The following is a 24,522-nucleotide window of genomic DNA, read 5'->3' on the forward strand; positions in this document are numbered from 1 at the left end:
ATACTAATATTATTTTGTTTTACTCAAGCAGAAAAGGATTGTTTAGTTATGAAATTTTACAATAAATTAATTTTATTTAAAAAAAGAAGTTTGAGTTATTTATTAATAAATATATTTTAAATTTTAAACATGAAAAAAAAAATATTAAATTTGATTTATATTAAAAAATATTATTTTAAATACTATAAATTACTTCTAAGCATGTATTAACAGTAAAATAAAAATAATTATGTACTTGAATATTCATTGTTTCTCTCATAACTAAAAGATTATTTAAAACCATTTTTTAAATTTTCATTAAAAAACAAGGATTATGCTTTAGACAATATGATTTAATTAACAAATTATTTATTTTCTTATGCACAAGATTTTGTCAAAAAATTTTTGATAGGCACATGATAAACTATTAAAAAGAATTTTATGACCATTAAATTTAATTAAGCAATTTAATTTGGATATTCATTCTTACAAATATTTTTCTGATGGTCATTTCTTTTATTAATTTAGTTTTTGCTTCAAGTAGAAATATCTTTTACCTTTTTCCACAAATATTCAAACAATATTCAAGATTATTTAAATAAACCCCCAATTACTAAATAAATACATTACACTTTTCTTTTATTGTTACTACATTTGAAAGACAACACTTATAAATTTTATCTTTACAGAATAAGCTTACTATACTTTTTGTTTTGCACAAGGATTATTTGATATCTTTTTATTTATTTTAAAAATGAGGAAAAAAGGAATTGAATAAATTTATTAATTTTGCTTTTGTCATATTTAAAAAAAAACATGATTAAACATATAATTGTAAGATATATTATTTACTATTTATATTATATTTTTATTAATCATTTTTTTTATTTTTCAGAAGGGACTAACAGCATCTAATCCGAAGGTACAGTTACCTAAGACTGTGTTGTTTTACTTTCTGATTCCAACAAATGTGTGGTTTTTGCACAAAGGAATGTTTTATGAGGCCCAAGCTTCTTAGCAATTTTAGATGGAGAAAGTAGTGTTGTGATCGAATTCAGCTTCAATGTTAACGAAGTTAACTTTAAGAGGGACAAAGACATTTTAGGGTTTTCCTAATTTGTTAAGTGTGGCAATTTATAAGGTCATCTCGCTGGGGGACATAGTAGGATTAGATAAATAAGCCTTTCCTTCACCTACAACTGGGCAGTCCATAGAAGCTTAAGTGTTATTAAAGGTCCAGAAATTTCTTTAGCAGTATTTGGGGTTGCAGCCTTAAGAAACAGTGAAGTTGTAGGTCTAGGCGCTAACAATAGCGATCAAAGCAACAGCTAAGATAATTGATTTCATGGATAATTAGTTATCTTCTTTTCAGATTTTTTTTTGAGATATTTTTATTAATTAAGTTTTATAAATAATTGAATAAAGAAACTAATATTTCAACCAATTGCTTTTTGAATTTATTACTACTTATTTACTTACTTTTATAATTATTTTCTTTTATATCTGTAACACAAAAGAAAAACATAATATATTCTGGCAAGATAACCACATAAAATTTATTTAAAATTTCTTTGGAATCAAACAAAAGTCAGGTATTATAAATAAATATAATAGCAAAATATATTCTTTTATTATCAGTTTAATACTTCTTTTATTTAATATTTTTAACTGATCATTATTAGCTATTATAAATACCTTTATTGAATAATCAAAATCTAATTATAAAATATTATAAATATTAATATAAAATAATTTATGGTATGTTAAACTACCTTGTTATTCAAAATATCCCCTAATTTTATAAAAAATAATTTACTAAATTCAAAGATTTAATATATACTTAAACAGATAGTATCTAAGTTAAAGTACTAAATAATTATATTGAAAATAAAAAAATTTAAATTATATATACCAAAATACCTCAATCCATAAAAATGTGATGAACCCATTATGCTTTATGTCTTGGTTAAAGAAAAATAAATTAATTCTTGCCTTAATTGAAATAATAAAATAGAAGTAAAAAAATGAGTGAATATGGTAGGTAAATATTTACTTAAAAGGTTATTTATATGAGGAAAATTAATTGTAAATTTAAAATTTGAAATTAGTATTTAGTAAAAGTATGTATTAACTCAATGCTCTGCAGTTAAATATTTCTTAAATATTTTTTATAAAACTTCCTTTTAATAAATATAAAATATTTTTAGGTATTCAAAAAGATTAGATTAATATTCTCAGCAAAAAAAATAATTTATGCAGATAAAAGATTTAAATTTTAAATTTATAAAATAGATAAAACAAATTGTTTTTGCTGCAGCTGTATAAAAGATTTTTTTGTATTAAAATACATAAATGACATAAATGGAGCAAACTATTAATCATATTTGAATTCAAGATACAAATTAGTTAATTTTATCATATTTAAATATTTTATATATCTAATAAGATTTTTCTATTTCATTTGATTAAGAGTAAAAATAAATATTTATTTATTTAAAATAAACTTAAAAAAATATTTTTTGTTTTTAATTTTTATTAGAAAGATTTTTTTTCAATAAAATAAAACTTTTGAATTTATCATGCAGCCATATTTTTCAATTCCTAGTTTCTTTATTTAATTTATCTTGAGTTAATAAATTTTTAAAAATGACTAAATGATAGCTTTCAATAATTATAATAATAACAACTTAAATTTTTATACTTAATCAAAAACATATTTTTTTAACAATAATTTTTTAAAAGAGTTTGATATGTCATATTAGAAAAATTAATTATTTTTTAATATAAAATTAATGTCTTTATTTTCTTAAATGATTTATTATAATTTTGACAACATATTAATTAGTATGTATTAAAAATATTATTTATCATTACATTAAAAATATTAATGATTTATCAAGTCAATTCATATTTTCTTCAATCTTATTTCAAATACAATATTTATTTAGAAATAAAAAATATATTCATTAAATAGATTAAAAATATGATAATCTTTGATGTTATCATAAATTCAAATTATAATTTTCTTCAATTCATTTCAACGATAATAATTATTCTGGAAGAAATAATCTATTATTTGTTTCCTAGAAAGTTAAGATATATATTACTTAATCAAGTTAAGAGTAAAAAAGAAATTATATTTTAATGAAAATTCATTTTTTTAAAAATTAAGCAGCAAATTAGAATTTAAATGATAATTAATATTGACCAGCTAATTAAATTCAAGTTTATTTTTATCATTGGAGTGTGTTAAATTCTATTAATATATATAGTAATAATAAATCTTCTAAATTTTAATAAATAAGTTGTAATACAATAAACATATTTTAGGAATAATTTTAAAAACTAAAAATTTAAAATATCATAGACAATAAGTATTTATACTTATATAAAAGATGAATATTAATTATAAAGTTATAGAATATATAAAATATATTTTAGAATTTATTGGAAAAATGAAATAAGAAAGATATTTAACTCGTGTAAAACAGATTCAATTATTTGTATGAGATTATATCATTAGCAATGCTTAAGTAGGTAAATTTTTATTTTATAGTATCTTCTATTTTAAGGTAAATGCGCTTTTTTATTAACTAATAAATAAATTTATTCATTCAGTGATTCTTAGAATTAGATGTGTAAGTACAATTTTATTTGAATATAAAGTAGATGATATATCAAATAATTGAGTAAATTTACAATAATAGCATAGATAATTAAAATCGAGGCCATTTTTAGACCATTTTGAAAAGCTTCCTCTTACCAAATATTAATCAGCTAGTATTTGAATTTGAGACTAGCATTTGCCAATTTTTTTAAAAACTTTATGTCAATTTTTTTAATTACATGAAAAATAAATAGAAAGGAAATTTCTGTTTACGGAGCTCGCATCCCCAATATTTATTACATTAGATTTTGCATTATTATTTTTCTATTATTAAAAATAAGAATTTTTTTGCCACCAAATTATAAAAGATAAAACTAAAAATTTTAAATTTATTTCTAAATTAAGACCATCTTTAACATTATCTTTTATGAATTAGGCAAACATATTCAATTGTGTATTAGTTTGATATAAAATTATTTATTTGAGTTTTCTATTAATTAAACTATATATTTATTTTTATTAAATGCTGGAGTAAAATAAATTCAAGCTTATTATCTATTGAAGCCTTTCTAATTAATTCAAGAATGATCAATTCTATCTAATGATACATTCATAAGATAAAATATTTAAATGATAAAAATTAAAATACCATTTAAATAAATCTTACTTAAATATTTTAGATCAGTTAAAATTTATATTTAAATAAAAATAATATTTTATATTTTTTAAGAAAGAACGAAATCTTATGAACTAAATAAAAATATTTCTGTTTTTTTCCTAACTGAATGAATATGATTAGATTAGGTTGAATTTTATTTAGTTACAAAAAATTTATATCATAAAAATTTTAAGGCAAAAACAATTTTTTATTAATTAATTTGCTCAGTAATACTACCTCTATGGCAAAAAATTTCTAATTTTATTTTCTATTTTTCTAATCCTAAAATTCAAATAAATTTTTATTATAAATTACATATTTGAAGTATTTGTGTTTATTAATAGGACTAAAACATATTTTCTTACTAATTCTACATTTTCAAAAATCAAGTAACAAGAATTCTTTAACACAATAAATTTATTTTAGTAAAAATTTGTTTACTTAAAACTTATATACTAATAGAAAATAATAGTCTTTTATAATTTAAAAATATTCTATCTATTTTATCATTATATAAATGTAACATCAATGTAATTAATTTTTAACATCTGTCAGAATTAAATAAAAAATTTATGAAATTAATTTTAAGAAAAATGGTTTGAGTGATAATGATAGCTTGAAGAATAGTTTTCGATAATTTAGTTGTTTTAAGGTAATTAGTACTATTTTAAGTGTAAACTCAATCAAATAAATTTTCTATTGAAAAGAATTAAAAATTAGACTCTAATTAATTTAAAGTCTATAGCTATTTAAAATTGAATACAATTATTAGATTTTCAAATGCTTCTTAAATTATTTAGATAGTTATATAAATTTTAATTAAAATTAGAATGCTATATACTAAAAAAAAATAAGTAAAAAATATGGATTACTATTTGTTTAATAATATAAAAATAATTTATTTTAACTTAATAATATCAGTAGCATTAATTTTAATTGATGTAAAAGCTTAGAATTGCTCAAATTTAATCTCGAAATAAACCGCATCTATCACACGCTAAGGTAATTAGTTAGTAAAATAAGTAATATTTACTTATTATTTTTTAAATTAAGGCTATCAGTGTATTTATGACTCAAGCTAAAACTATTCAATTGGTGATTTAGTTAAAACTTACATTACATAATAGACTTCTACTCAATTTAAAGACATAGTTTTATCTAAGGGTGATTGCGATGTATAATACTTAATCAATCCAATCAGTTAATCACTATTAAATGATATTTTAATTGATTTTTAAGGTAATAATGGATAAAATTTATCCTATTTATAAATTAGCTTTGATTCGTACTTTTAATTACAAAATGGAGTTTTTCCAGATTCAATTACAATAATGACTTATTAGAAAAATGGAGGAAACTCTTATTTAAATTAGCTAGATAATTCTGTGAAATAGTAATCTTCATCTTTAAATTGCAAAAATAATTATTATAAAAAATCTGAATATTATTTAATTGACATGAAATCTGCTACTTCCTACTTTACTTTACAGACTTAAGTTCATCCTAATACTTTTCCAAATTTAATGGCAAATATTCAAATACTAGCATATTATTAAGTAATTTTTAATTTTATAATTTCCTTTTTATTTTTACATTTGATAGAAATTTAATTAGATTTATCTATTTTATAATTTTAAAACAAAATATCTTAAAATTATAATACAAATAAATTTGATTGATTGTGCTGCATTTTGCTAAAAATCAAATTAAAAAATTAATTTTTTTAATAAAAAATAAAATATAGTGTCCAATAGGCTGCTCTACATGTAATACATCTGGCGAATGTTCTGCTTGTATAACTAATTATAATTTAACATAAAAACTTTGCTTATTAAAGTGTAGTTCAAATCAATATGCACAAGTAACAGATACTGCTACAACTGAATAAAAATGTTTATAATGCGATGTTTCTTGTTTAACCTGCTTTGGTAAGTCAACTAATTGTAATACTTGTAGTAATGGATATTATCCTATAATTACCACAGGAACTGCTACTACGTTTTAATGCGTATAAACATGCCCAGATACTTACTATCTTACCAATAATCAATGCAAATAATGTCAAGCACCTTGTCTTAATTGTTTAGGTGATCCAAAAAGCTGTACTTCTTGTTAAAATAATTATTATCCTTTGATATCATAATAATAAAGTACTACATTTTAATGTTTAACCACCTGTCCTAATGGATTTTAATTCACATAAAACAAATGTTAAGAATGTTAAATTTATAGTACATAATCCTGCTATAGTTGTGGTCCAACTTGCAAAACTTGTTAAAAAGGTGAAAAAAATTTTTGTTTAGATTGCTATGACAGTATGACTTTTAATGGTTATACATGTGTTTGTAAAAACACCTAAGATACTAGAGCAAACTTATATCATTGCAGCTATGATATATATGCAGCAGTTTAAGCTACCTATGAGAGTAGTGTTCCTATCTTAACTCTAGAATTCGGATCACCCTTAGTTTCTGTGTATGGTCTTTCATGCAACTAAATATTTGACTAAGCTACAAATGACCTATTAGGATTTAATTCGATTTGCGAGATTAATTCAACTTAGATAATTGTTACTTTAAGTAAATAAATTATTTTTTAAATTATAGAAATGAAATAATAAAAATAAAATAACTAGGTTCCGATGCAACAATAATGGCTGATAATATAATAGGATTTAACAGCAAAGCTTTGGTTCTTCAATTCTAAGGATACTCAAATCCTATAAAAATATTCCATCTAATTTCAATTGTATAAAAACCAGGACCTTAAGCAACTGTAATAGTTTAATATAATGAAAAAGTAAACTCTTGTGATGATATCTCTTTTGCAATCGTAGGTCTTTTAAATGATGGAAAAAGAGATTTCTTTTAAATACAATGGAGTTTAGCTTAACCTGAGAGTTATAGCAATTAAACGCTATCAAATATTAATAAAATTATAAGTTTAGCAAATAAAAAGCAAAGTCGTAGCTTATTTATAAACCGATATATTGTTGCTCCTGATACTTCTATTACAATTAATCTATTTTACATACTTAAAATTTAACAAAGAAGCACTCTTTCATTTACTACATTTAATTAATTAACCAAATAACTTTTTATATAAAGTATTTAAAATCACTATCCTCCTATCTACAAGTAAAGAATTATTTTTATTGCTTTTATTTAATATTAATTTAAATAAGAGGGTTACTAAAATTTATAAAAAATCTTTTTATATCTTACTAAAAATTTTATTTTTTAAATTAAAAAGTTACATGGATATAAAAGTATTCTTTATTTTCTATGTATAACTATGCGACTAATAGGGAAATAGAATTACTAAAGAAACTTTAGACGTTTAAGTAGTTTCTAAAGCTTAACCAGAATTAAACATCGTTCAAAACTAATTTAATGATGAATAGATTGAAATAGATATTAAGCCTTATTCTATTCCTCTAAATTCTACTTTAGATCTTTCAGTAATACTAATATTTTTATTTTATAAATTTAATTTATTTATTTAATTAACTACTAGGTTTAAGCAGTTTCAATAAGTAATAATTTGATTAATTCTACTTACAATATGTCAATCACCCCATAAATCTCAGAATTATTTATTTAAATTTCTGGTGGTTCAGACAGAATGGTAGATTATTAAGCAAATACTACTATAACTGCAGTAGCAAGAGATTACGAAATTTAAGATGCTAATTCACCTTAAGGAATCTAACTTAAATGGACTTGTTAAAATATAGCTTCAAATAATGCGGATTCTTAATGCTACAATTATTTATTTGATGTTTTTCCTATTCCATAAAATGTTTTAAGCTTCACAATAGAAGAGGGAATTTTTAATCCATATCAGAGTCTTAAATTTACTCTTTAAGGCTAAAAAGATAGTAGATAATCATTGGCCAGTGTTTTATTAATATTTACAGAAATTAATATACCTGCTTTAATTGTTAAATTTGATGATGAAAAACTGCCTCAAAAAGTAAATATTAATGATGATATTTCCGCAACCCTTATTTACGATTCAAATACACCTATTAACCTTTTAACATATGCAGGTGCTATATTATACAAAAACAAAGTTGTAGGTATAATAAAATTTGATTATCTTAAAATCAAATTTAGAATATGGGATTATTTTTCTATGATAAAGGAAAATAACCCAGTAGTTTAAGTAAGATTTTCAGTTTATAATCCAGCAAACATTATGCCCAGCTTGAGTATCATAAACTTTAAAATTAATATACCACCATAAAAGTGTGTATTTAGTGTTAGTCCTTCTAGTGGAATAGCTCTTGAAACTTCATTTATTATATAATTTTCAGGGTGTATAACAAAAAGTAACCCAATTACTTACTAATTCTTTTACTATAATCAATAGATAGATTAACTTTAAGAAATTTAAGTACCATAAAATATACTTAGAAGATAAATTTAAGATTAATTTATTACTAGTTCAATAAGAACTGTTCTACCATCTGGAGATTTAGTTATAATGGGGTAAGCTATGGATTCAAACTTAGCTATTTTTAACTCTACTGTTCAAATTAGTGTTCGTCCTTATGACTCAGATGAGTAGAGTCTATTAAAACTCATAGAAAATGCCATAGAAGATAGCTAAAATACAACTACAAGAAATGCTATTCTATAATTTAGCATAATAGCTGAAGAAATTTCCAAGAATAATACAATCTTTAATCTTCCTTCAGTGAATGAAGCAAAGATAAAATTAATATAATCTATGCTTTTTTATTCAAATAAGTTACCAACTTCTTCATTTTTATCCACTTTATCAAATAAGCTAATTTCAAATCTCTAATCGTCTTTGATTGTACAATAAGATTAACAAAGCTAAAATCTACTTGGCCAAGTAAATTAAATACTTAATAATTAATAATCACTAATGAAAGTTACAAATAATAAACTCATGAGTAATAATGATATTGTTCTACAGAATTTAGTGGACTCCTTTAAAATTCTAAACTCAACAACTTAAAATTTTAATGCTGTAAACTCAACTAATAGTCTTTTGTAAACTTAATTAAATATGTCAGATTAAATAGGTCAATTAATAAATAATATTTCAATTCCAAATCAGGGCTAATTTTAAATGTAAGGAAATCAAATTTCTTTAAATTGTGAGTAAGTAACTTAAAAAAACCTTTAAAAATACTATTACGATTAAGGTGAAAATTTATTAGAGGAATCTAATATTTATAATGTAGTGATAACTAAATATGAGTAGAATCCTTTTAATCAAAGTGATGAGTTTCAAAATTATGTGAATCAGCTAAAAAATTAAACACCTTCAATCTAAATATCTTAAAATCCAGTTATTAAACCTTTAATTTAAGATATGACAAATTAAACCAATCAAAATGTAACCAATAAAATACAGATGTAGTTTCCAAATATAAAAAAACCATCAAAAAATAACCTGACTTGCATATAGCAGCAAAAATCAAGTTGGTCGTCTAAAAATTGTGTAATTGTAGAATCTTTATCAATTGGAGGATATAATTGTATTTGCAAAGATTAAAAACCTACAACAATTATAGAAGATTTAGAGGTAGTATTAAATAACAAAAATTTATAAACAGCATTTGGTTCAGAAGGATTTTCTAATATAACTCATTTCAGCACATTTTATGAGTTTGCAATTTTTTGGATTTTAACATCGGTTACATTAATATAATTTGGTCTTTGTTGGTTTGGAAAATAATTGGATAAAAAATAATAAATATGCATTCCATCATCTTTGACAAATGTAGCTCCTATATAAGAAAACAATATTTCAAATCATAGATAATTATAATCTTTAGTAAACATGGAAATATTTGTTTCACCAGAACAAACTAATAGGTAATAAAATTAAGAATAGTAAAACGATTTAAAATAATAGAACTCTCTTTAACAACAGTAATATTAGTAAGAGAATATATAAGATGAATAAGAAAAGCTTTTTAATGAAATTGTAAATTGGAAAATTAAATAAGAAAAGATTTAAAAACCTAAATTTAATAGAAGAGTTAGCTTTTTACCCTTAAGTGACAAACATATTTAAGATATATAAACAAACAATGATAATTTAAGTGGTTAAAAAATTTTGTAAAATAACAGTGACAAGATACAAAAATCTTTAGAAAAAAGTAATGAAAAATTATCTGAGCAAGAAAAAGAAAAATAATAAAAAGATACCTCTATAGATTTAAAGGTTACATAAGAGGATTAACAACCAATAGAAAATAATCAGATTTATAAAAAGTTATTATAAAAATCACTTATTTAGAAAATATTAATATTTCACAATTTTACTAATATATTTTTTATGCATAGCTTAAAACTTTCAAGGCCAATAAGATTTACTATTTTTTATTTGAAAGTAATTCACTCGCTAAGTGTATCGACTATTTTTGATTAATAGTATAATGATATATAAATGGTGTTTATTTCAGTTTTAAATTCAGCTATAATATCAGTAAGTGTGTTAATCATAGAAGCTATGTATAAGTTTAGAAAGATTGGAAAGATAATTTCATCATTACTAATAATCTCTTTATTAGCACTTTATTACTATATCATATTAGCAGTTATAAGTGGACAGTCAAATTCATATGCAAATTAAAGAGTATTTTCTTTTTTTATTCTTTTTGGAATAGATTTCTTGATTATTTCTACCTTATTATCTTCATTCTGTGTTATGATTTTAACACTAAATTCAAAGAAAATGTCTAGTAGCATCATTAAAAAATTATTTTAAATATTAAAAATATAGGACATAATACAAAATCTTGTTTTGTGATTATATTTATATATTTTGTATCCTTCTTTTTTAAATCTACAAAAATTTTATCATTTAAAATTTCAAATAGTATTCTTATTTTATTTAATTAAATATTTATTAATTTATATATTAATAGATTGTGAAATCTATCATTATATTAATATTTTATTTTTAATTTGATTTTTTGTTTATTTAAAATTTATTTAAATTATTATAAATTAAATACAAATTACATGTAAATATATAAAATACTAATATATAAATTTATTTAATATTATATTAATTTCTATTAGAAAGATAAATAGTTAGTTATAGGTGTAACCTATCACTATTTATCTCTCTATTACAAAAAAAAAAATCTGCAATTAGCAATAGTAACATTTAACCATGGTTTCAATTAAGTTCATAATATAATAAAAATAATTACCCTTGCCTAAGCTACTTATGTAATTTTATAAATTAAACATAATAGATATTATAAATAAAATTCATATTAATACGACTATGTATATGTTGGAAATTTACTAAGTATATACTTGCTAATTAATAACATTTGGTAAATACAAATTATGATAAGATTCTTTATTTAAAAATTTTAATTTTATTAAATTTACATTTTAATTTTAGGTTTTTCAAAATGTATTATATATAATAAAAATATTTTTAAATAATAAAATTAATTTATTTATTATTTTTGTTAAAAAAATTAATATTAACATAAAATCAATTACTCTAACTATTAATATTTGAAATATTTTTGAGTAATTAATACTCTTATTCTAGTTTATTATTTTTTTATTTTCTACTATTCTACTTTAGTATATTTTATTTATAAAATAAATAATTAGAAGAAATTTATTTTTCAAAAGCATCTTTATAGTACTAATTGATAATATTCATTGATTTTTTTTGAATTCTTTACTTTAATAATTTCCAAAGTTATAATGGTTATCTTGATTTTATTTGTTTCTTTGTAAAAACATTAAGAAAAATCTTGATACTATTTTAAAATAGCTAATATGTGAGTAAAATAACTATCAAAATATTAATCAAGCAAATAATTATTCTAGATTCGTTTAAATAGCTAATTTAATTTAAGTAGCTCATCATGCCAAAACTAACCGAAAGCCCAAAACTCACAAACACTTCTATATAATTCAGCTCTTTCCTCAAATATGGTAAAACTTTTTATAAGATTAAATTTTATTTTAGTTTTTAAAATATTAAATTTACAATAAAAGATTGAAATAGCATAGCTAAAGCATATTGCACAACAAATGGAATTTTTTAACATTAATTGCTAAAAAAATATTCCTTCCACCAAAAACAAGCTGATTTTATACATTTAAGAGTATATTTCCCACCAATATACTCTAAAATCTTAATACATAAACTTTAGAAATAGTGGAGCTCTTTCATTTTTAAGAAAGTTTTTTCTAATACTTAGAAAGAATTTCAAAGCTATTAAAAATAATGCCTAAAGAATAATAAATGAGATACAAACATAATAGCCCATTTGTTTGGTAAAAGGTACACTTGGAAAGTCTTTAATGTAATTCTGATCTTATATACTAATATAGCTAACTACTCCAATAAATAACTTAACCAAGTAAGGTATATTGTGAATTTAGATAAAGATGATAGCTGCTATTGTAGTATCTTTATCATAAAGTAAGCAGAATTATGCTATAAAATACACAATAGTTAAAGCTAAAAAAAGTATTAAAACAGAAATAAATATCCTTGTATAGCAATAAGGTAAATTTTGAAACTCAAAGAGAGTACCTAACTTACAATCTAAGAGCTTGAGAATATTGTTTGGTATATTAAATAATTCAAAGATAAACTGCTAAAGGAAGATTGGTAAAAAATAAATTAATGGATTAACCATAGTCAAAATTGTAAAATAGTTGATAAAAATCCTGACCAAGTTGAATGTTTCATTTTAATAAAAGATATTTAACTTTAACAGAAAAATAACCTTTTTTAGTTTTTGTATTTTAATTTATTTATTTATTAAATTTATCAAAAACCCATAAAATAATAAATTAATAAAGAAGATGACCAGGCTTGGATAATTTTTGAATCCATTACAGCTAATTAATTATTAAAATAGAAATATTTTAAAATGAATAAATTTTATAATTTAAGAAAATAATCTTTTATTTGCAAAATTGAAATTAAATAAATTAAAAAAATACATTTAGCATGTGTAAGGAGTAATCTATTAATAAGAATATTCCCAATATATTCCTTTTAAATCGCAATCTAAGCAAAGAGCCCCAATATTTCCTATTATTTAAATATATAGTTATGTAATTAAAATAAATAAAATATTACCTTCACTACAATATCTATTAGTAGATTACTATTAAACTTATTTTAAAACTCTCCCTATATCTCCAATACAATTTTAAGCAAAGTAACAATCTTAATATTCTATGCTCATTAAAGAATATCTCCAATATCCACTTGGTAAAAACATTTAAGAATTTTTACAAACAAAAGGACATTTTATACACTTTTATCCATCAGCAAGATTAAATGTGCTTGTAGGGCATTAGTAACACATATCTCTTTTTTTATTATCTTTTACAAGAGAAGTCCCAGTAGGGCATAGCTACCTAAATTAGAATTCTAATTCAAAATATATATTTTAAGATATTTAGATAAGATTTCCTTATAAATCATAAATAGGGATGTAATTAAAATTTGAGCTAATATTGACTTTTAATTATGAACCCATTCTTCCATAGATATATAAAACATTTTTTAGATTAAATAAACCATTATTCTGCTTTATTTGAGTAGGAAATATTTCAAAATCTCCTTAACTAATTTACAAGTTTAATATGATATCATTTTTTAATTATGATATAGGCTATCCTTCTTCATTAATAAGCTATATTTATAGATCATCCTTTTTATAATATAAATTTTAAAAGATTAACATATAATTATTTTAGGTTATTTTTCAAACAAGCTATGAAACTACTTGCTTTTCAAATAAATAATAACTAAAATTACTTGCAATACTCCTCCAGTAAAATTTTAAAAAATGATACTTTTACTGTATTAATTCCCATCTAAAATACCAACAAATGCTACAGCAGATTGTTAAAGTTAGTTACCATAGAGTTTTGCTAAATTATTATTTAAAGTATTTTAAAAGTTTCTTTTTATGGGCTGATTCTACATTTAGAAGAAGACACTACCAATAAGGGCTTAATTATTTTCAAAATTCGATGATGTTAATTAGATATTTTAAACAGTTTGTTAGAGCGTATTATCTGCAGCTATAGCCCCTCCATACATATATGCCTTATTTCCAATAAACTGTAATCTTGATAAATAATATAATGAGTTTACTAAAAATATCGATCCTCCACTTTATAAGGCTATATTATTAATAAAGGAGCAATTAACTATTGTTTAACTATTTGTACTATATTATATTTATTATTCATTGAAATCAGTTACTTACAAAACTCTATTTGAGTTTGGTTAATTGAACGTTTGTAAATATAGAGATCCTCCATTTATTGCAGTGTTTTCTTAAAATATACTTTTAAAAAGAAACAAATGATTTGATTAAATAAAAATATTGCCTTGTTAGCACAAAACACAGTTGTTTTTCTTGTACATTATTTATTTAATAATAACTGAATTAGAAGTAATTGATATTAAGCTCTATAATTATAATTATTAAAGGTATTGAAACATTTTAATTAATTCATTTTTACTAAATTAATCCCATTAAACTATTACTTTTTAACAGTCAAGTATATTAATTAATTTATTGTAGACAATAAATGATTCATATTGATTTTTTTCTAATGTTAGTTAAGTGATTGATTTAACATTGATGATTGCTTAATATTATAGCTTAGCTAAGTTATTATCTTTATTTTGTTAATTTTTTTATTAACTAGATTAAAATATGCATTAAATAATATCTAAGCTGTAGTAATTTTGAAAATTAAATAATGAAGGATCTGTCCCTGTAATCATTTTTTGAGAAAAGTATGGCAATAATTATTTGCTAAATATCCCTATATCATTAGTTACTTAAATAAGATTTGCTTGCATTTAGATTTAACTATATGAACCTGACTAAGAAGAATAAATATTACTACCACTTAGAGCCAGGTTATTTGTAAAGTGATTATTTTAAATTACTAAGAAATACTTAGAGAGTGAATTAGAAATATAAATAGATCCACCTTAATTTAGAGATAAATTATTTTCGAATGTAGAATTAAAGATAAACAACTCTACGATCGTTTAGCTAAATAAAATATCGATATAAATAGCTCCTCCAAAGCACTCTTACTAATTTTTCGTACTAAAGCTCCAGTTATCAATGAAATTAGATTACTAAATGTGCATTTTTAATTGATATTAGCTTTATAAATAAATAGCACCTCCTTACAAAGCAAAACCACCTTAAAATGTATTATTAAATATTTTTATGCTTGGCGTATTAATATTTATAATTCCTCCTTTTAGAGTTGGATCACCTAATATTAATTTAGTAGTTAATTATTCTTGCTAAATAAATGAATTATTAGTTAAGCTGATTTATTAGCAAGCGATATTCATGATATTATGAGAAGGATGGGCATAATATGACTATATATAGCTATTTTATATTTATAAAACACCTATCTACATCTAAATTAACAACACAGAAGATAAAAATTATTATTCTTATAAATATTCCTAATTATTTTAAAAAATTATTTTAAACAAATTTATTTGATACGATAATAATAGAATTAATTTTTTAAATAATAAATAATTATTTGATTAAAAATCATAAATTTATTGAATTACCAGTGATTTATTATATTTTCTATAGATGTTGATGCCTTGAAGGTTGTTAATAAATAGGCTTGCATCAATTTTAGACTAAATTTAAATAAAGCTCTAAATAGTATTTTATACACTAACAGACATTATTCTTCTCAGCTCTACATCATATAAGGTTATATTTGTGAATATAATTTAGTAATTTTAATTATCATTACTATTGATTTAATTCATAATTTGTTATATATTAATTAATTATTGATAAGATTTAAGACGTCTAAAGATAGCATTTTCAATTAAGCAAGTTTAATTTACTCCAAGAAAATTAAATAAATTGAATGATGTTGCATAATTAATCAAGCTACCAATATTTATTCTATTTAAATATATAGTTTAGGCTCCGCTTATAGATATAAAATTAACTATTTGATAATCTGATATTTAAAGTCCTTGAATTATTAAATTATTTATTGATTTGAAGTTAAAATAACTGCATTATTGTTAATTTAGTACATTATTTGGATTAATACTGTTATCTATTAATTAAATATCGGTTAAATTTACAGAGGCATCCTAATTTTGATTTAGTGAAAGTATAATCGCGTTTAAAGATTCAATAGTGTTTTATTATAATTTAATCGAGGTTAAATTATAAAATATGAAATTTTTATTAGATATAGTTAGTTGCTAAAATAATTTTGTTTAATATATAAAGCTGTTTAAAATTTAAAACTACTATATTTGTATTTAATTCAGATAAAATAAGCTTTGAAACGTATTTAGAGATTTATCTTGTGATATTATTTAGCAATTTTTTATAAATATTTAGTTGATAGTAATATTTTAGAAATTATCTGCATAAAGTAAAACAGAATTATTAAATATATTAGTATCAATAACTTTCAATTATGTTAAATTAAAAATCGATTACTATCTTGATGTATATTACTGCTTTGCCTAAATAAATGTAGAAAATTGAGTTAAATTACTGTTTATTAATTGTATATTTAGTAAATTTAATATTCCTAAGTATTCAAAAGTCAAGAACTAAGAAAAAATAAAGGAGCAATTAGTAAATAACACATTTTGGATTGAATACTCTATCACTGGTTAAGGCTGTAAAAACTATATATTCAGAAATTAGTTACTTTATATTGTTATATTGTTAAATGATACACCATTCATTTTCAAAGATCCATTGAAGTTTAAAAAATTTAACTATAATAAATTTGGAGATAAAGATTTAGAATTAAAAGTAACATTATAAATAGAAATTTCATTTATTATTGCATTTTAGGATTAGAAACCAAATGTATTGCCTATTTATTTAGGTTAGAAGTTAATATTTTCTATTTATATCTTACTAAATCCTGAAATTTCAGCTACTCCATATTAGTATATAGTGAATTTAGACTAATCTTCTTTTGTTTAGTTTGCTTTTATTGTAAGCGTCATTAACTCAATCGAATTTATTTAATTTTTTAAAGTAGAAATTATTTTTAAATTTATATTTTCATAACAATTATTGCTAGGATCTGTATATTGTAAAACAAGCTCTATTTCTCTCAATTGTAGTTCATTAAAATATACATATGCCCTATCTAAATTAGGCTCATTTAATATAATTTGATTTATATTAACTTCTGATATTCTAAATAAATTATATGGATCCTATAATGTTCCTGTACCCAGCGGTTAATCATAGTTTCCACAAAAGACATAAACACTAGACTATTTTTTAAAGTAGCAACCATTATCTGTTTAGCTACACATCTAACATTTCATTCTTTCTTTATCATATCTGATTGCAAATTAGCTAGTGTAATTAAACTTGGTTGTTATTTTTTATTTGCAAGAATAACATTTAGTATTATACAAATCCAAAGCTCCATTTTAAAAATAAATGCTTTTGTCTTCACATGTTTCACATCTATATTAAAATAAATATTCAATAAAATATATTATTTTTGTTTTATTTTATAAATAAATAAATATAATATATAACATTCTTTCTAGAATTAAAAATTCTTTAAAAGTTAAAAATAAAAAATATTACAGCATTGGACATAATTTACAATTCTATTGGTTAGAGTCAAAACTTATCATCTATTAGATATTATCTAGGAACAACTCATAAAAATACATTTAAGCTATGTACATTTAAATTTAAGTAATTTCACTAAACAATAGTTCAGAATTGCATTGAACACAATATGGCTAATCTAAGTAGAAAATACAAGTTTTGCAGTATTTTCCACATTAAGGTAAATCACAAGATTTTCTATCACTGCTAATCATTCTACCACTTTCACATACAGTGCAGAGCATTTAAATTTAAAAAACTTCATAGTAAGAAATTCTTTATTAAAGAGTCAAGCCTTATAACATATTTCTCTCATATATAAGAATGTTAGTATAATTAACCTTTTAGCCTTGATAAAATCCAGATTCAAAGCAGTTAAGGCAACCTTGAGGACAAGGTATGCATCCAGATATACTGGGAATATATCCTTACTCACATTATATGCATTAAAATAGAACTCCATCTTAATAATCATTACTTTAATAGCAATTGAGGCAAAATGGGATCTATATTTTATTATTTGAATATTTAAAAAATATTGTTATAACTAAATTAAAAACATAAATACTTAATCTAAGCAGGAGAGATTATAATTACAACTATAGGAGGTCTGATGTATAATTATTGGATAACTATAGATGCAATGATTAATCTCAAAATCAGATCCATAGAAAGATATTGTGTTTTTAGGATAATAGGTATTGCATATTAAAGAATAAGTATTCAAATCAGTTGGCAAAATGTAATCAAGACATTCACCTCCTAAGCTTAAACAAGTTCCTGGTAAACATTATTGACAAAAACCTTAAATCTATTCACCAGGCTTGAGGATGTATTCATAATAAGTTCTGAAATGATAGTTAGATGTAATTGTTTCATAATCATACTTTAAACAACTCCTTTAAACCCCGACCATGTCACAATCAAATCCTTTTTGAATAAAATAAAAAATTATAAAATTTAATCTTTATTATTTAAAAATCAAACTTACTGTTATATGAAGTTATATACCCTTACTTACATCTTAGACAAATTTAATTTAAATTTTATTCAGTGTATTAGCCAAAAGAGTACATCTTAGTGTTGACTAATTTACCTGCAAATGCTTTATTCAAAAATTAATTAATTAATTTATAAAAAAGACAAAAATTGTTTGTAAATAAAATTACTATATGCACACTCTTGACAAGAACTTCCACAAGGCAAACATGAAGAAAAATCGTATTTAATCATGTAGCCAGGTTGACAATACCTGCAACTAAACTATGCACTTAGCATATTAAAAGAATTGCTTAAGTATTACTCATAGCTTATGTCTTCAAAGTTTAGGAATTTATCTCCTATCAGGATACTCATACCACATTCTAAACATTAACTAGGACACATAGCACAGGTATAGGTATTAGTAACATAATAAAGATATTAACATTTAAGACATCTTGCAATTCCTTATGTATCAATTTTACATCTAAGACATTAACTTTAACCTTTAAATAATTTAAAATATTTTTTCAAAAACTTAAAATAAATGGTAACTACTAAGTACATTATGATGGATTATCTTAAAGTATCACTTGATAATAAGAGAGAGGAATTCTATTAGATTATTAGTCACTTATGCCTTAAGTTTAACCATATTAAATTTAATAGTAAATTGTATTATAAAGTAAAGGATCATATTTGTTATAACCTAAGAAATTAACTATCATTTTTGTGCATATCTTTTTAAAAAGGCTAGAATTGCTCCTAAATTTATAAAATGAATTTGAATAGTTTTCATTATTATTATTATTATGAAAAATTTTACCAATCATTCAATTCAAAACTACACTCTGCACATTTATAGGTATAAAATTGAGCAAACTTGTAAAGCTAAGATGAAGGGTCAATGTTAAATGAAAAAGAAGAGGAATCACATTTGACACATATTTAATTTGAACTTAAATTATCTTTAAATAAAAAATATCCTTCTATGCATTCTTAGCATACACCTCCAGATATACACTTTCTACACCTTTTTATTAAAATAATATTATTTACTACCATTTTGATTTCATAAAATAATCATTTTATATGGAGAAAAATTAATATATACCCTTCTGAGCACTTTTTACTATTTTAAGAACAATCAGAATTAGGATAGCAGTCTTCTTTTACATATGAAATAGTAAAATTGTAGTAGCTATTTGGAATTTTTAAAATTTATTAGTAGCAATTATCATTTCCTGGATTTTCAAAATACTAAGGGCATATCAAGCATGGCGTATCTGGGGTAATGTTTTAGCAAAGACTATTTTTATCTTTGCATAAAATTTTTTTATATTGATTAACTGTGTTTATGTTTTATTTAAGGCACTACATGTCTTGCCTATAAATATATAAGCACTCATCCTTTTAATATTGTGAAGTATCTACTTAAGTATAGAATTAGCAAGTTTACAATTATTAATTTAAGCAGTAATTTTTTGGACATACATAACACCCTACGTTGTTAATACTTAAGCATTTACCTTTTGAGTTAAAAGCTTATTTATAAAGTGTAAATATATAAATTTATTACCATTTTAATCCTAGCAGTAAATATTACTGAGAGGTATACATACACCATTTTATAAGCAGTTATCATATGAGCATACACTACACATTTAATTACTAGATGAAGAAATACACCTTCCTTAGGAATCTGAACACTTTATAAGACCTTCTACTTTTTAACAATAATCACCTTTCGCATTTGTAGATATGCAATATACACCTTTAAAACACATTTCCTTTTAAATTAAAATATTTTTTAAAGTCTAAAAGAAAATTATTTACAATTTCTTGAGACATATGAGGATTAGAGGCATCTTCTGTAGAAACACATATACCACTACCTTTATATTTTCCTTTAAAATATAAAATTTACTGAAATAAAATTAACTGAAATGAGAAAATAGTTATCTAATAAAAAATATTACCTATTTAGTCATTTTAATTGTAATCTAAAATGACACATTTGTTCTAACTTGTTGAAAATCCTTGCAAGATGCAAAATCTTTTTAAAAATAAATTTTATTAATGCTTTATTTTTCAAAATTACTATTCATAACATGCGCTTGCTCCATATATGCCAGAATCATTTGGTTATAAACAGTTTTCTGTATAATTTTCTTTTCCAGGGTAATTTATTGACAAAGGGAGACATTTATTATTCAAAAGGCAGAAGTTATCAGCACAATTAGAAGCATTACCTTAGCTTTTAGTTAAACAAGTTTGGTCAACTTAACTTCTCCCAATAGTATTTGGGTTGCTGCAACTAAGCTATACACATTATCCATTAAGTAAGCAATAATCACCCTATAAGCAGCTTATAGAGTTAGCTAATAAAAAATTGTCAAAAATATAAGAGACTTGTAATTTAATATATATTTTACCTTGATTTAGATCAGAACAAGTCTAGTCAGACCTTTTTGCCTTTACATTTGGAGTGTTTTTGAAAAATTAACTCGTTGATTGGAGAGGATGACAGACCTAGAAATTTCTAATTTATCAAAGTAATAAATTTTGATTTATATTTTATCAGTTTTCTAATTAAATAATATTTACTAGTATTGCAAAACGCAATAATTTGAACTAAAACACTATTATATTCCTTTTTTTAATATTTAAATAAATATATTTATCTTAGCTTATGTTTACCTAAATAAGAAGGTTAAAGCAACTAAAGGCATAATTAAGAATATTACTCTACTCCTATATAAAAAGTGCCATTAATAAATGAACCAATTGCTATACAATATTTTTGTTAGGGTTATTAAACATAAATACAATACCCATCTGGGCATCTATAAATGTTTTATGCTTATCCACTTATAGGTTGATAAGGTAAGCATTTCATAGTTTTTGATTCTTTAGCAAAGCTAAGAGAATTCTAATTAGGAGTCAATTAAGCACAAAAACTTTATTAAGTTTTTGGATCTGTATATAAACACTAAGAATCATCAACGCAAGACCTAGTATTTCAATTTATATTATTTATAACAATATTTAAAATTTTTATTTATTATGCTTTATAGCCAGTAATTAAAATAGTAATTTAAAAATTGTCAATTTAATTTTGGCAAAATTAAAAGGAATAGAAAAAATTATTTTTTTCAAATTTTCTATAAACAAAATTAATAAATTGTGATAAAATTATTGGTAAAAGTTTAATTTTTGAGATCAATTTGAACTCCCCTGCCCTCTCCCTATCATTTTAAACACTTTTATATCTACCCTACCCCTAAATTTTGTAGATTAAAATTAATTTTATTTTTAAATTTTAATCTCTTAATTTAAAATTTATATTTTTCATTTTCTAATTAAAAAATTTTTTAAATTATAAGTAGAATTTTATAATAATGAAAATGAATATTTTATTAAATTAAATTTATTAGCTATTAAAATATTTATATTAAAAACAATTTTAAAAAATAACCAATAAAATTTTAAATTACAGTTAAGAAGATGCAACACACATTCCTTAAGAATCTTGTTTATTTCCATTTATAGATTGACATTGCTAATATGTGACTGAAGTTCTAGTCAAAAAGTCATAATGAGTGTTTTAGGCAATACAATTATATTCAGAGCAGAATATGATATTTTATTATGGTGAGCTATTAACTTTATGTTTCAATTTTATTATAAGATTTGTGAAAGAAATATATTACTTGTAATTTATTAATTTGAAGCAATACAAAAAAATTTAGTCATTGCACCCTTTAATTTGGTTAAAAATTAAATATAATAAATTAATAATTTAACAATTTAATTATTTACCACAAAATTTTTTCCTTATCTAATTAACTCACAAGATTTCTATGCACCACTTTAGTTGATACAAGTAGACGCATCTTAAGAAGATAAATAACATTCCAAATAATTAATTTCACTATCTCCACCACATGATTAATCTTATTTTTTAGATATTACACTATATCCATTCATCTAAATGCAATTTTGTTGAGAAATGCAATATCTAATTTCATCAAATAAATTTTGAGTAAGAGTAAATATTTTATTTAAAAATTACCCTTGTATGCAAGATTTAATGCTATCTTATGAATCAATAGAGGTATTTTGCAATACGCAGGCAAATTTGTTTGTTATTCCTATTATTTGCTTTGCTGAATCACTATTTGACACTATTTAATTATTCTTATAGAAGCAATAATCAGATTACAAGAATATGATACCTAATTTCAAAATAACAATATAATCCACCATGAAAAATACAAGAAATTAAAATATAATTACTATCTATAATTAATAATTATTAGACTTATGTTACTTACACACAATAATTTATGTTTTTATATGAATATACTCCAATTATTTGTGTATTAGATGAATATGCTATGCATTAAGATTAATTTTGTGAAATCTAAAGCAAACAGATACTCATTCCATCATCATAACATGTTTGAATATTATCTATTGTTTGAATAGGGATGCAAACTCCTTTATCATTTTTAGCTGCGTTTTAATTATTATTCATCTAAGTGCATTAATTTCCTTAATAACATTAACTTTAATAATATAAGAATAAATTTATCTAGTTTTTTATCATTAATAATTACTTATTTGGACAATCACACTAAAAACTACTTGCTACTTGTTCATCTTAGTATAAAAAATTATCATTTTTAAAGCAGTACCCTTGCTTTAGGAACTTTATTGCTTTTTTATATTTAAAATTCTTAAAGTAAGGGAATAGATTCTAGTAAATTAGTAGGAAGAAAAAGATACATGCAGGATTTATGGACATATTTTTGATGTCAGACTAACTTAGACAAATTAAATTCTAATTGCTGTCTAAATAGCTTCCTATATATAAATCTTTTGGGTCTTAGTTTAGTAAAACACATTAAGTTTTTGAAGAATTCATGCATATTTAATTTGTGTTTAGTGCACATTATTATATTATTGATTCTTGTCTATCCATCACGCAATCACCTTAAATGTTAATGCCTGTGAAATTAGGTAATATGCTTACACAAGAACTAGTTGAAGGCTAAAAGCACTAACCTTAGCTACAGTTAGTAGAAGAACAAACTTTTAGAATTAATTGAAAAAAAACCAATTAAAGGTAGTAAAAGTAAAATATAGCTTTATTCATTTTTTTAATTCACTTAATTAAAAATTAGATTACTAAATAGGTAAAGATACATAAATATTTATGATTTTTATGTAAAATTAGAATGTAAATTTAAAATTAAGAAGATAAACAAAACTAATAGGAATAAATTGGTGAATTTTTAGTAAAAATAAATAATACTCATAAATATATTACAGCCATATAAAAATAAATATTAGACCAGGGATCAATTCTTTGTAAATCCTTATAATAAAAATTGAATATTAATACATACTTATATCTTTTACATTTTGGTGTTTTCTTAGTTTTATCTTTTGATATTTTATTTATTACTTTGAGTTTCCTGAAAACTCTCAATCTCCATTTTTTTTTTGTTAAATAAATTTAGCTATATTTTAAATTGATACTGCTTATAACTAAATATACTCTAGAATTTCAATAATTAGAACTATTCCTCACTAAAAACTTTTTCAAAAAATTAGGGT

General features: G+C 22.0%; 4 protein-coding genes across 4 annotated transcripts; 2 read left to right on the plus strand and 2 right to left on the minus strand. All coding sequences in view use genetic code 6, as the record gives it.

Moving 5' to 3' along the window:
• Window positions 1–870: 870 nt before the first annotated feature.
• Window positions 871–1,326, minus strand: TTHERM_01081740 (hypothetical protein; the record flags this gene model as incomplete). The annotated part of the gene is made up of 1 exon (XM_001030477.1): window positions 871–1,326. The coding sequence occupies one exon, from the start codon at window positions 1,324–1,326 to the stop codon at window positions 871–873; it is 456 nt and encodes a 151-aa protein (XP_001030477.1).
• Window positions 1,327–5,107: 3,781 nt separating this feature from the next.
• Window positions 5,108–11,039, plus strand: TTHERM_01081760 (REJ domain protein; the record flags this gene model as incomplete). The annotated part of the gene is made up of 7 exons (XM_001030479.2): window positions 5,108–5,246; window positions 5,298–5,800; window positions 5,989–6,823; window positions 6,880–7,381; window positions 7,497–7,704; window positions 7,761–10,451; window positions 11,013–11,039. 7 exons carry the CDS (start codon window positions 5,108–5,110, stop codon window positions 11,037–11,039), a joined length of 4,905 nt encoding a protein of 1,634 aa, XP_001030479.2.
• A 1,090-nt stretch (window positions 11,040–12,129) lies between these two features.
• Window positions 12,130–12,583, plus strand: TTHERM_01081770 (hypothetical protein; the record flags this gene model as incomplete). Its single annotated transcript, XM_001030480.1, has 2 exons — window positions 12,130–12,199; window positions 12,234–12,583. 2 exons carry the CDS (start codon window positions 12,130–12,132, stop codon window positions 12,581–12,583), a joined length of 420 nt encoding a protein of 139 aa, XP_001030480.1.
• A 463-nt stretch (window positions 12,584–13,046) lies between these two features.
• On the minus strand, window positions 13,047–23,884 carry TTHERM_01081790 (hypothetical protein; the record flags this gene model as incomplete). The annotated part of the gene is made up of 26 exons (XM_001030482.2): window positions 13,047–13,117; window positions 13,362–13,941; window positions 14,049–14,586; window positions 15,211–15,541; window positions 16,982–17,763; window positions 17,890–18,422; window positions 18,485–18,846; window positions 18,908–19,021; window positions 19,086–19,403; window positions 19,463–19,662; window positions 19,724–19,930; window positions 20,012–20,426; window positions 20,477–20,687; window positions 20,734–20,804; window positions 20,877–20,953; window positions 20,999–21,278; window positions 21,333–21,439; window positions 21,505–21,550; window positions 21,598–21,911; window positions 22,395–22,563; window positions 22,611–22,659; window positions 22,720–22,918; window positions 22,973–23,135; window positions 23,197–23,468; window positions 23,520–23,619; window positions 23,689–23,884. 26 exons carry the CDS (start codon window positions 23,882–23,884, stop codon window positions 13,047–13,049), a joined length of 6,705 nt encoding a protein of 2,234 aa, XP_001030482.2.
• Between the last annotated feature and the right edge of the window lie 638 nt (window positions 23,885–24,522).

The sequence above is a fragment of the Tetrahymena thermophila genome, assembly GCF_000189635.1.
Source record: "Tetrahymena thermophila SB210 genomic scaffold scf_8254629, whole genome shotgun sequence".
Lineage (NCBI taxonomy): Eukaryota > Ciliophora > Oligohymenophorea > Hymenostomatida > Tetrahymenidae > Tetrahymena > Tetrahymena thermophila.